General features: G+C 44.2%; 1 protein-coding gene across 1 annotated transcript in view; it reads right to left on the reverse strand.

Moving 5' to 3' along the window:
• Positions 1 to 13,013, reverse strand: part of LOC310863793 (potassium voltage-gated channel subfamily B member 1-like) — a gene marked incomplete at both ends in the record, with an annotated part of 42,810 nt that extends 29,797 nt beyond the window's left edge. The window contains one exon of the mRNA XM_083772286.1: positions 12,444 to 13,013. Coding sequence (XP_083628412.1) covers positions 12,444 to 13,013 — 570 coding nt within the window. The remainder of the gene's footprint in view (positions 1 to 12,443) is intronic.
• Positions 13,014 to 14,734: the final 1,721 nt, after the last annotated feature.

The following is a 14,734-nucleotide window of genomic DNA, read 5'->3' on the forward strand; positions in this document are numbered from 1 at the left end:
CTTCCACGCGCTCCACACCGGTCGGAGCCACGGTTGTCCAGAACAGGTATTTCGGGAAGCCACTAAGGAAATCGGGACTTCCTGAAAGTTCATATAATGGCCTGTTGTGGCGCTGTCATTGAGCCCAAAAAAACCCATAGCTCCATAGAGGCCCATGTATTTGGGCCCCCAACTTCACCTAGACTGTATTACCTTAATAAACATGGTCATGAATACTTTCTGCTTCCAGTCACTAGTTTAAAGTCTCATTTCTCATGTCATAATATTCTTTTTGGAAAATTATGGTCCCATTTATTTAAAAAATGACCATAAAGTCGCGTATGTTCCGTTACAGTCTATGAACGGGAGCCACCCCCCGTTCAGTCAAAATAAAAACCAACGAAGAGTAAGGGGGGAAGCCCCGTCTCATTGTCTGGGCCAGCCAATGGCCAGCTGGGCCCAAACGGATCTAGAAATATGGCGACTTACAGTGCAAGGAATTACAGGCTTCATTTTACGTCCATGTTAGACCCGGGGAACGCTTTGTCCATCCAGAACCAGCACAAAAGGCACAGGCCCCATATATGGAGCTGGCCTGTTCTGGCGTCACAATGCTGTTCTGACATCTGCATAGACTCCATATTTGGGCATGCCTGACAAAGAACTATTATGGGCATAAAAAAGGGACACAGACATAATAACTGGGTGGGGCATGCATTTCCAACTTGCATCGTTCTGTAGTCTTTAGAAATGCCATCATTCGATTAACCACTTACAGTGGTTGACAGTACTTGAGTACCTGAGTACCAGCTCAGTGGCCTTGTGGTTAGAGTGTCCGCCCTGAGACTGGGAGATGGAGTTCAATCCCCGGCCGGGTCATACCAAAGACTCTAAAAATGGGACCCAATGCCTCCCTGCTTGACACTCAACGCATCAAGGGTTGGATAGGGGTAAGTCCCTGCGACATACTAGCGTCATGTCCAGGGGGTGTACTTGTACATCAAGCTGCCTCACGCTACAGAAACAGGAGATAGGCTCCTGCCCTATGGGCCCTATGGGCTCGGCAAGGCTACTTACTTACAGTACTTGAGTAAATGTACTTAGTTACTTTACACCACTGGGTATTGATAACAGCCATGCAGGGGGCCCACGCAGGTGGACGCAAAATCAAATCAACAGCATAAGGACGAGGCTAAACGGACGTCCAGATCTCCACCATTCTTCGTTAGCCTTATCTGGCTTAGTACTGGTCATTACGAGAAAGGACTTCCACGAAATCCTCTGACCTCACGTCACGTCACGACGCAGCAGCCATTCTCAGGAACGTCATTATCTCTGAGAACCATCTCGAGGAGACGACGGGGACTGCCCCGTAGTAAAGCTACCAGCTATCACTATAGTTCACTTTGTTGTGGCTAATTTAATTATGCAGCCAGCTGCAACTCGGAAGAGGATCAAGTTATTATTTTGTTCAGGATCAACGCACTGCTGCCCGCCGGGGTTGTCTGGAGTTTGTTTTGGTATAGAGTTATCTCTCCACACATGGACGCTTTGAGTTGTAAATGGAAAGGCGCAGATGACAGGATTCAGGTTTACTGATATAGCTTTTGTGTGTTTGTTTACTGTTGTCTTTTTGTGTACTCTCTTTTTTGTTCTCTATTTGTTCTCGCTATTTGTGGAGCTGTGGCTATATGAGCTGCTGAGGGGGAGGGGGGGGGGGTGCTATTCATGCCCAATAGAGCGTCGCAGTCCCGCCCCCTCGAGAGACCCGGAAAAGAAATCCCCGTTCATTTTCCTCATAGACTTTTCAGAAAGTATTTATTTAAAGACGTTTACGCCATGGACAAAGCCAACTCTTGTCGTGACAAATCATGACAACAAACCCAATTTTTCGGGCTGAACAAATAATCTTCTTTGTAATCTTCTTCTTTGTAATTATTTGTTTGGTCCAACATATTGTGTTTGTTGTCATGATTTGTCACGACAACAGTTGGCTCTGTACGCTTAAAAGGGTCTTTAAATAAATACGTTTTGAAATGTCTATGGGAAAAATGCATTGGAAACTATTTCCTGGGCCTGGCGTCGTCATGAAAGGGGGCGGGACTGCGACGCACTATAGAGTATGCGTGTGACATCAATTCAATTCAATCTTTATTGCAGACTCGGGGGAATCCATATCACAGTACAAAACAACAATACAGTAGATAAAAAAATATATAATAGAAAGAAATATACAATAAAAAGAGTTCCACCATGTTCAGTTTCAAACATAGACAAGTTTGCCAATGGTTCCACAGTCTGGAGGAGAACCTGACAGAACTACGTATCGGGTTAGTAATGACAACAATTATGTCATTTACTGGCTCAGATACTGGCCTTGGCATTAAACGACGCTAAATGACGTTAAACTCACTTTGCCACTCGATTTGCCACTCACTTTATGCATGCGTATACCCTCTCTATACATGCTCAAACGTTAAGTCCCCGACATCAGACACAACGAGGCAAGCCGATATGCTCAGATTGTGTGTAATTCGAGGCTTTGCTTAATCCAACGTGTCTACTGTGTCAGACATGGTGCCTGACAGGAGACTGGAGACTGGAGGTGATCTTGTGTTAATTGAACTCTGTTGTTGAGTGTTCGTCCATAGAGGCGCTTTCAGGTGTAGGGTTCTATATCAAGTTCAGGTAATTGGGACTGTTTCACAGACTACCACCACAACTCCTGAAGGCCGGGACTGAAGGGCTCCCCGCTTTTGAAGATGCTTTGCAAATATCCATTTAAAGCAGTGGTTCCCAAACTTTTTAGCTCAAGACCCAAAATAGAAATTAGACGTTTGCCCTGGGCCCAAACTAGTGGAAATAGCAGATCGTTATCGACTGCCAAGAGTTAAATGAACACTGGAAAAGAATACTCCTGCACTCATGCATCAGACCGTGACTGAAACAGAACCTTGCATTTTGCCCTGCCTCTCCTCCATCTCGCTACAGTGTACTCCATCGGTCAAAGAGAGCATTCTGCACAGAGATGGAGGTGAAATTATATTTCACACTTCCTCTCCTCCTCTATAGGAGGTAGGAGAATAGCTGTCCTTGAGATGATTTTCAGAAGAGAGCTAGTGAACACTGTGCTATATATAATAGAATGCTGTTCTTTTCACCCTGCAGACAGGTATAGTCTATGGCAGTGGTTCCCAGACCTTTTAGCTCATGACCCAAAAAAGAAAATTGTCCATCACCTTTGCCCCAAACTAGTGAAAATAGCAGGTTGACAGATTTTCACTACTGCTTTGTTTTCTAATTTATGGAATTTCTTAGATTTTTCTTTGATTGTTTCATTTTTTTTAAATAATAATTAAAAACAAAACGTAGGGGGGTGGGGGGATATCCCTCGGACCAGCCGACCCATCGCACCGGCCGGCCGACGTGTTCCACGTCGGCCGCTAAAAATGCATTCGGACCGACCGGCCGACCTATAAAAAGACCGGCCGACGGTGCTTACCGGCCGGCATGCCGGTGCCCTTTGTAATTATGTCACTGCAGTGCCGGATTCTCTTACACGTCTGGGCTCGCAGCCGGGTCGTGGTGTGCGACGTGTACACGATACGATACACACGCTTACGTCAACAATGCATCGGCCATCCTTTTGTCCATCTGTCAGTGACTGATGATGACAAGTAGGTTAATGCCTGTGTAATACCCTTTGGTGTGTAAGAAATGAAGGGGGCAGCGCTGCCAGACGCCGTACGTCATTCGATGGACATATTGTTCCCCTGGGGTGGATTAAGTGGCACGCTGATGAACTAAAGAGTTAGTATCCGCTATCAGATTGCGGATATAATTATTGCATTCTTCAATCACGCTTGTCACTCAGTCCCGCAAAGTGGTGGAAAGTAACTAAGTACATTCCCTTAAGTACTGTAGGCTACTTAAGTAAATGTACTTAATTTTGAGGTATTTGTACTTTACTGGAGTACGTATTTCCTAATTTTACTTCTACTCCACTACATCTCTGATCCAAATTGTACTTTTACTGTACTTCACTACTGTACATCTATTTGAAAACTTTAGTTATTAGTTACTTTGTAGATTTTGCTTATTAGGCTATTACAAAACATCTAGCCGATCTACAAGCTCACAATGCGTCGAGTGTGACACGTTGTCAGCTTGTAGATCTGCTATTTTCAAAAGATGTTTATACATTTGAAAACTTGAGAAATGGGACGTTCTGCATCGTGAATATACTTTCCACTTTTGGTACTTTAAGTATATTTTGATGCCAATACTTTTGTACTTTTACTAAAGTAAATTTTTAATTTCGGACTTTTACCTGTAACAGAGTATAGTTCGATCGATACGTTTAAAACAAGTAAAACAACTAGCACTCTTTCCCACCACTGTGGGCTATCGTCCTGACGCTAACGGATAATCGCTGGGATCATGGCGTGTTGTACAGTGCAAACAACAACATGGCAGCTTCAGTTTCCATCGTCTGACTCTCTGGAAACTTGCGTTTTACTGCAGGGCTTACGGTGGCTGACTGCCGCGCTCCCATACTGTCCCATGTCCGCTTGAATGATGGTTTCTCTCCACGCTGACACGCTGCGTCTGAATAATGAATGAGGGTCTTCCGCGAAGTAGCCGCCTCCTCATCAGCCCCTCGCGCTTGACCTCTGACCTGTTTAAATGTCAGCATCATGCTCCATATACAGCATATACAGCCACACGGGTGCACGTGCATCCATGAGCAAGATTATAGGAGTTTTGTGCATGTATATTGTATATGCATAATTGTATATGCATGTATGCATGTATACATGTATCTATGTATCTTTGTGCATGCATGTATGTGTGTGTACTGTCTCTGGAACGCTCTCCCTCAAGATGTCAGAAATGCAAACTCCTTGGACATTTTTAAGTCGAGGCTAAAAACACATCTATGCACTACGGTTCCGCCTAGCTTTAATCTGCATTATCCATAGCTACTGTATGCACATTTTACCATGTTTTTTATTGCTACAGTATGTGTTGTGTATTTGACTTGATTTTTTTTATGTATTAATGCTGTAAAGTGCACAGAGACCCCTCGGGGGGATTTTGTACTATAAATAAAATAAACTGAAGTGAAACTGTGTAGTGTATAGGGTTTAGTCCCAGCTGGCCAAGGTGATAAGCCTACTAGAATCACCTCTGTCCATGGAAACCCTTGGGCAAATAGAACAGGCTCTGGAGAGCCCGACTTATCGACTTCCGCCTGCAACTAAATGGGTCAAACTTCATCTACAGTAGCACACTATAGCTTATACACAGTCATCCTCACCTCTGGTAAAGCGCCTAAATGAGAATATAGCACACAGTGTTGGTGTCGAAGTGTCCTTGAGCAAGACGCTGAACCCTTAATTGCTCCCGATGTGCAGGTTGGTGCCTTGCATGGTTTCCTCTCTTTCAGTCAGCCTCTGTGTCTCTTTCAACCAGGCTCTGATCTCTCTCTCTGTCCCCCCCCCCCTCCTCTCCCTCTCTTTCCCTCCCCCCTCTCTCGCCGATCGAGCGTTGTTCTCTCGTGTTGTGAGCTTACAGATCTACTGCTTTTCCTGAATGTTCAGAATAGGGACACCATAGGTGTCGAGGGGGTTAAAGTCCATCTCATTAAATACAGAGGAGAACATTATAGCTCCGCCTCAACATTTCCAACAGCTGTGATTGTTTCTGAGACAAGTCTTTGAAGTCGTGGAAAAATCATTCAGGCTTAGCAAACGTATGACACTGTATGGAACACACACTGGCTACAACACAAACAATTTAATCCTGTCTCAGCGGCTTCACAGACAGGCAGATTCTCTTCATCGATTGGCAACCTCTGTGATGGGATCTTCCCTCTGTGAGTTTCCACCCCACGTGCTCCCACACATTGAGTATCAAAGACATGAAGTGAATCAATAATGCAAATGTGCAACTGGTGGAGAAATGGAACTTCTTTAGCAGCTGTATGAGGTACAGTAGGTAATGTATTTACATAGCAGGCACAAACGTAAACAGAACCTATATAGAGATACAGACATGCAGTAACGAAGGGCAGAGCAAAAGACAAACATGGTTAATTCATATTCAAAGTCTGGCATGATGATATATATATATTTGCCCTATTTGTCTGCCCCAACTAACAACTAAGAACATATGATAATGGGACACCGAAGAGGCAGATGTCAAGATAAAAGAGTGTAAAAACAAAGAGAGAGAATAAAGTGTACCCGCAAAGGAATTGTCTGCATATACAGTATATACAGTAGAAGTATAACCATTCAAAACACATGCAGCTAAACAGTACAGTTAGCTGTCACCCAGCAACAACCTAAAAAAAAAAAAAAACTCCCAAATACACCCAGATGGATCGTCACAGCCCACGTTGTTATACTGTATACACACTGTACACGACAACGTGTACCCAAACCAGGCCGAGAGAATCTGTCCTATATCATCCACTCTTTGAGGCACACTGTGTATAGCTGAAATTAACAATAGCATGTGATGTGAACACCTCCCCTGTCCCTATGAGGAAGGGGAGAGGAGGGGGGTCTTCAGCAGGGATCCTTGGAAAACGTGCACAATTTGTCTCCCAATACCCCCCTTGTGTACATAGTCACTGTTACTGCCAATAGCATACTGTGTCTTGGGAAAGGTGCAGACAAACACCTGTCCCCTGCGATACACATGGAGTCAGACACATGGAGTCAGACACATGGAGTCAGACACACATGGAGTCAGACACATGGAGTCAGCAGCCGCTTGTCCTCACCTGACTGTAAGGAGGGGGGGTGGGTGTGTGTGTGTGTGTGTGTGTGGGGGGGGGGGGGGGGGGGGGGCTGGGGGGCTGTAACACTGGCGGAGGGACACACATTCCTCTCTGAGTTTTATTCCCTGCTGAACAGGCACTCTGGCCAATCTGTAGCAGTCACTATAGAGACGGAGAACGCCATTCCCGTGCCAACTTTCTTTCTTTAACGTGCGAAAAATGGAGTGCCCGGGAAAGGCAGAGGGAGGCCCTGTAGAGGTATCGAACCCCACTGTCCACGGTGGTGGGCTGGAAATGTGACCCAAGGAACGTAATGACTAATGAAAGGAAGGGACGTGAGTCACGTGACTGGACGCCGGGGATGCGCCATGACGCTCATGGATGGCACATCTCACACATTCTTCCCAAGTCTTATCAAAGAGCGATTTGATAAGTCTCTGATAGTCACCGTTAGTCGGCTTGGTGTGTTTAGGGCCTTATAGGCTCAGACTCAGTCTTCATTTGTTTGTCATTGATTTCTTAAAACAACTCAGTTGCCAGAACATGCAGTACAGTATACAGTGGACCACTCCATTCTGACAATGCACAGAGCCACCACAGACGATCCCCAAAGATTGTGTGCGCATACGGCTTTGTCAACTGAGGGTGATAATTGGCACTGCACATAATCCTACAGGCTGGGGCTGCACCTGTCAGCAGGGAGTGTTGGGCGGGAGGAGTGGGCTCCTCAATGCTAGTCAGTAGGATACAGAAATGTGTGTGTGGAGGAACTGGAATAACGACTATAAATTGGGGAGAAAATTTGACAAAAAGCTAAATCATAGCCACATCCACTTTTCTAATTGCTAGATAATACATTTAAATGTTGTTGTGAGCCCGCAGATTAAAGTATAAATTGGGGTTAAAGTGATAAACCTGAATCCTCATTTTGCCTCATGAACGTCTGGATGCCCCTCAGAGACCCCACTTTGAGGACCAGTTGTGTAGAGATCAATTTCAAACATCAGATCAAAGCAAAGTATGCACGGTATCCAGTTTAAAAAAGATCTGGAAAGACTTGAGGCAGTGAGCAGCTGTCTCCCCCTCACAGGGGCGGACATACCGTATATACCAGCCATTCACTGTACAGTCCTGAGTGTTTATTTAACACTGAGAGTGAGTTAACACTGAGAGTGAGTTAATTTAAGACTCATGATTTACAGCGTATCAAGACAAAAGAGCTAACCGCCAGTGAAACAACCAACAACCAAAGATGGAGTGGTGTTCCAGTCAGAGAACTCTTGCTGTTAACCGGAGTGATGGTTAAAGTATTGTCTGAAACGGAGCCCGTGGAAAGTGTGTCACATCCCGTAACCTCCTTGAGAGTCGACAACGTGTAACTTAGTGGCGCTTGTTCAGCCTATACCTCACCTATATGCAGTATAGTCTTGCAGTGTCTCTATTGTCTGGGCATGGAAACTAGGGGCTATTAATATTTACTATTCTCTGCCTATCGGGACGTAACTCGGACGCTGAGTTACGTTACGACGCTGAGTCGGCTCTGGTGGCCGTCGCAACACTATGCACGGTGACTCGCTCGGCGGTGGCTCAAGGCCACCAGAGACGGCACGCCTCCGTCATTGACACAAAAAGCAAACGCTCCCATAGTTTCACTTCCGGATTTCCCAGTATGTTGATTATCACATACTGGGGGTATTTCTAAGGTGCTGATCACGAACATTCTCTTGCTTAAGGGGTGATAACATCCGAAGCGGGTGGTGCCAGCGTTTAATCAGCGTAGCTTTACAACTTTATAACTTTTCCGCTTTTACCACTTGAACACTATAGCATCCCTATTCTAATATTGTGTGAGAATGGCAGATCTACTGTTATGTACATGCTCACAAATTGTCGCAATGCTTTTTGGTGAAGAGATTTGCAAAAAGAACCGCGCCAAGTGTAGAGCCCGGGGAACTGAATTTCAACCCTGGCTGGAGTACTCTGACTGACACTGCCAATAACGTTAATTGAAGCAGACACGAGGTGCCACCATCTTTATTGTAATTTGGACATCATTGCACTTATTTACTCTAGACAACTGAAATAAAACGTAAAGATTGTGGGCTCCATTTTCATCACCGCTAAACCCCTTATCCCTAAACTTCTTTGCCTTTTTTTACTGTTAAAAGTAATACGTTTAAGTGTCAATGTAGATTGGCTAGTTGAACTACTCAATAATGTTTTTCAAAATAGTCCTATCCGATTGCATTAAACGATGTGAAACGATGTTAAACTCACTTTGCCACTCACTTTATGCAAGCGCATACCCTCTATTCACTGAACCTTTTGGCCAGGACACTGCCTGCCAGGATGCTGATAATCCCTGTGAGAGTGAACTGTGGCCTATAGAGAATTTAACAACAGAGTCATGCTGAGAGATGGCTGTATCATCATCACACATGAGTTCTATATTTACTATAGCGTCTTCTCACGTTGGGCCCACCTACTGATGTAGCAAGGGTTTGTCTTTCAGGGATTAATTCATAATCTCCAATCTTTTGCCTGTCCATCCAGGTGTCTTTGTGTTGCTGCGATAAATAATTTAGGGGACAGAAAGCTGTTGGAAGTGCCAAAGAGACAAAGGGGGTCCTCAACTACGAGCGAGCACAACAAATGTAACACGGTCTCAAGCAGAAGACAGACTATCAAGGGCTGTACACGGTGTCCTTCACTGTACTGCTCTGACTATGAGGAATGGCTTGTCTCAGAGAGCCTATGTGTATTTTGGGGAGGCCATAACTCCAGAGCACACAGCTCGAGGTGACATCTGGAAGACTATACAGTAGATATTCTGGATTGCACCTTCCCATCCCTGCCGCGACGCCAAGCGTTATTAATGTGCGATTAAAAATTCATCAACGCTGAAAAATAAATGAGGTGGAATCTGTGTTTTGGAAGCGCCTTTTCCGGCCCTATCTACGCAAACGTTGCTGACTCGCTGGCTGACTGACTGACTGACTGATGAAATTACATCACTTTATCCACAGTTGGCCTAACAACAAACAACATTAGCAATCACAGATCAATCGTCCCTCCAAACTATAGGGACACATTTTCACAAAGTTTGTTAACAATATTTGGTGATTGTCTTTGCTTGAATGTTTGATTATAGATATTTGACAAAACAAAAACAGGCAATACACTGTGACGGATGGATATTATATATATTTTGTTACCAGGGCCACTTACAATATACTGTGACAGATATATAGATATTAATTGAAAATGTCAAGGATATAACAGAGAATGCTTATAAATGGTAAATGGTGCATTTATCCAAGGCGCTTTGCATAGATTATGCCATTACATTCACCCACTCACACACACATTCATACACCGATGGCAGCGGAAACCATGCAAGGCACCAACCAACACATCAGGAGCAATTAGGGGTTCAGTGTCTTGCTTAAGGACACTTCGACACTAACTCTATATAGAATCTAGATATAATTTATTAATAATTAATAATTAATTGACAAAACAAAAACGGGCAATACTACGGAGGCCCTAAGTGGCCCTGGTAACAAAATATATTAAATATATTTTATATAAAATGTGTATCTCGCCCGGTCGAGATAATAATGATCTTGCCCGGTCGAGATAAAATATATTTTGTTACCAGGGCCACTTACAATATACTGTGACAGATATATAGATATTAATTGAAAATGTCAAGGATATAACAGAGAATGCTTATTTCCATTGGGCAGCCATATGGTTTTCCTATATAGTTCCTATATTAATTAATTAATTAAAGATGGAGTGCCGTGATTTTTTTCACCCAAAAATATGATTATCAGGTATTATTATTATATAAGGAGGACGATTTTTTTCAAAAGTGTACAGTATTTGTATTTTATGTGGACACGCCACCAGTTAATTAATTAATTATGCCTGGTTTGCCTGGTGGGTGGTGATGGCTGGTGATCCACCTGAACTGCAAAATACAAAGGGAAGACATCATTGCATAACAACCACACCAAGGGGTCTAATGAAGTACTGTCACCTCATAAACAGAATACAAAAACCACAGCACTCCATCTTTAAACATGGCTGTCATATTTCTACTGTTCTCTTATCCATATTTCACATGGAAAGACACAGTAGGCTGATCTATCTATCTATCTATCTATCTATCTATCTATCTAGAAGTAATTTTCAACATTCAATAGAATATACTGTAAAGTATAAGAAAGCACTGTCAATGTTAACTTTTATTCATGTTTCCCATAACTCTCTTCGCTCACATCATTATGACAGGGCAAATCATTCTAGAGCATACACTCTATGCAATTCCACAGGGAAGGGCTCCTATCTCTCTACATATATGTTTGCACATGTAAAAATGACAAATACATTGTCATGCACAGTACACGGTATAGCTATGGTGTAACAGTATATTCTGAAGGTATATCATTTAAAATTAGACCAGAAAAAGTTATTGAAACTATATGCAAATGTGAGACAGAAGAATATTCATGTATTCCCTCTAGAGATTCCTTAACAGACTGCTGGCTTTTGGGACTCCCCAAACAGCTCAGGGGTAGAGTGGCCGGATGGTAACCGCAAGGTTGCCAGCTCGAACCCGGGCTCCCCCAGAATTAGTGTCGAAGTGTCCTTGAGCAAGACACTGAACCCCTAATTGCTCCTGATGTGCTGGGTTGTGCCTTGCATGGTTTCCGCCGCAATCGGTGTATGAATGTGTGAATGGGTTAATGTAATGCAATCTATATGTAAAGTTACTATTTTATATTATGCAATGTAGCTACTATTGAGTATACAGCCTATTATTCATTCAAATTTCATATCGACCTGCAGTCAAACAGGCATCATGTGCATGTCCATTGATCCAGCCCTAGTTGGAAGAATAATGAATACAAGACAATAAATGAGACCTATAACCTCTCCTCTTATAGGCCAGAGACCACCACACAATAAACAACCTCTCCTCTTATAGGCCAGAGACCACCACACAATAAACAACCTCTCCTCTTATAGGCCAGAGACCACCACACTATAAACAACCTATAAACACACTAGAAGTAACAAATGGAGGCACTGCATGCATACATAATGAGAATCCTCTTGTCTATACTCTTCATCTTGGTGCCACATGCAGGTTTTTCATTGATTCCTCAAGCAGCCCATGCAGCACACACAATCCCTTTGAAATTTGTTCTGGTATATAGCTATAGGCCTATTAGCCTATACATACATCTAAGGCAAACGATTAAAGTAGATTGCTTTTCCAAGTTGTAACTTGTATTTCTCTATGGGGCTTTGGTGCTGAGCGCTGACCCCCAATCTATCTCTCTCTCACTCACTCTCTCTCTCTCTCTCTCGCACACACACACACACACACACACACACACACACACACACACACACACACACACACACACACACACACACACACACACACACACACACACACACACACACACTCACTCACTCACTCACTCACTCACTCTCTTTAAAGTGACATATCACCATGGTTCAGATCAAACCAGACTGAGACATTATTATGCCCACCTCAAGTTGATCACCCCCCCCCCTCCATCACCCCCCCCCCCCCCCCCCCATATCCCCAAATGAGTGTATAAAGCCCAGCATGTTGAAGTGAGTGAGAGTTTACCTTGGCAGCAAACGACGAGCTTGGCTTCTCCAGGAGATCCCAAAGTCTCCTCCTCTTATCGGAACAACATCCCAAATCAAAGTCGTCGCCCTCTCTGTTCCTCAGACTCTCGACCTCTCGCTTCAGTTCTTCGTTCATCTGCTCCTTCTTCTGGTGGTACCTGGCCTGGCAGCAGGACTCCAGGTAGATCTCGTCGATGCCCCAGAAGTCCAGCTCCTGGCTGAAGGACAGGGCGCACATCTCCTCCATCATGTGCAGCTTCCCCGTGCGGTAGAAGTTCAGGATGGACGTGAACGCGCCGGGGTGCCTGTCGAAGAAGTACTCGTTGTTGTCCAGGCTGTAGTCGTCGCATATCTCCATGACCGAGTCGTGCGTGTTGCACTCCCGCAGCTTGCCGAGCCTCGTGCGCGGCAACCGGTCGAGAGTTCTCCACAGGACTTCGTGCAGGAGGCCGCCGACGTTGAGCCGCACGCGGCGCGACTGCGACTTGCTCCGGATGATGTCCACCGCGTCCGGAGGTGGTCCGGTGTGAGAGAGCGTGAGAGGGGGGCGAGACACCTCTTTACTCATCTTTCTTCAGTCAGTCAGCAGTGCACGTATATTCCGTCCACTTCAAAAGACTTGAAGAAACATGCAGTCAGTGCTAGGTTAAGAAGAAGACATTGTCCGACGACCGCATCTAGGGTCCGTCCTTTCTTGTGGCTGTAATAAAAAAGAGCAACAATCATTGTTTAGTGCAATAAAAATGGGTTGTAACCTGGGTTGGTACCTGTGTTCTACAGTAGACTACATCCCGTGTGGTTCTCTCTCTCTCTCTCTCTCTCTCTCTCTCTCTCTCTCTCTCTCTCTCTCTCACACACACGCTGCACGCGCGCACGCGCGTACACACGTCAGGTGGTTTTATCCACTCATCAAATAGCCAGATAGATATTTTAATCAGCTTTAAGGCGGATAACCGCTTCCGAGTATATCTGACAAGGGTGGGGTGGTTAAGCCAAAGGCAATGATAAACTCGACTTCACTTCACTTCACTTCACGGGAGCGCTGTCCAGTGCTGAAACGCCTATCTGTCACTGTCTCGAAACGATCACGATTGTCGCTGTCCAACTCTTTTTGGTGCTGAAATGCTCCAACTTTGAGTGGGACAATGAATGATCAGTAGCAATTCAATGGCATCGCAGTTGTTGTGAATGAGACATTTGAATATAACACCGATTAGCCGGTGATTCACATAATAAATGATGGCTAGTTGGCTGTACCATTTCAATACACGTTCTGACATAAGTGCGATGTATGAACCAGTGTTTGTATGACATGGCAATTCACTTATCTATACAATAATAAGATAATTTTCAGTCGGCTATAATATTGAGATATAGCCGTTCCTTTTCCAAATTAAAGCAGGAAAAAGTCTGAATTAAATCACTCCGCAGAAACGTTCTTGATTTGCTTACATACTATCATTTCATGTGAGATATATTACATTAAATATGAATAGGGCTATAACAAACAGGAACTCTCTCAAGTCGCAACACTGAAAGATGGATAGCCTATAACGAAGTTATCAAACGGAGCAGCAAATCCTTAAAAAAAAAACTCGCGAAAATCCAATAAAAGCATCGGGGATACTTACATGTTTGCAGTGCACTATATATTCCGATTCAAGAAAAACACATCAATCTCCCAAATGTTTGTTTACGCGTGAACGAACGCACAAAAACTTGTTCCGCCTGTACAGTTCTCCCTCAGCCGGTCTGTTGTTGAAAGCTGCTGTGACACATCGCATGTTTTAATAATGATTGACAGTCGGCTACTGTACACTACACGCTCCTCTAGACACGGCGCGCGTCCCATCTAGGCTACCCTGCTGCTCTGCTCCTGCAGCCTGAGGCGGCATATCAACTCAACAAGTCGTTTTTAAGAGAATATGCTGCACGGTGGCCGTTTGTTTACCTGCTCATGGTGGTTGGTTGGCCGGTACCGCCACGGCCACGGCACCGCCACCGCTCCAACCACATTCTGCACGGAGTGTGATTTCTGTGCATGGAAGGATGCTCCTCTCCAGCAGTCCGGAGAATGACTTTAACCCGTTCGTTAACAACCCCCGTTCAGTCAGAAGATGTATACATGCAAAAGTATCAATGCTCGAATGCTGCAATGTAGATAGGCCTATGCACTCTGTTACAATAAAGGTCCTATGTACTTGAGTGAAAGAAAGAAAGACAGACATGAATAAAAAGTACATGAATGAATACATAAATAATTTAATTTTAATTAGTATTCTAAATACA

This window comes from Protomyctophum parallelum (genome assembly GCF_964188405.1).
Source record: "Protomyctophum parallelum genome assembly, chromosome: 8".
NCBI classification, from domain to species: Eukaryota; Metazoa; Chordata; class Actinopteri; order Myctophiformes; family Myctophidae; genus Protomyctophum; species Protomyctophum parallelum.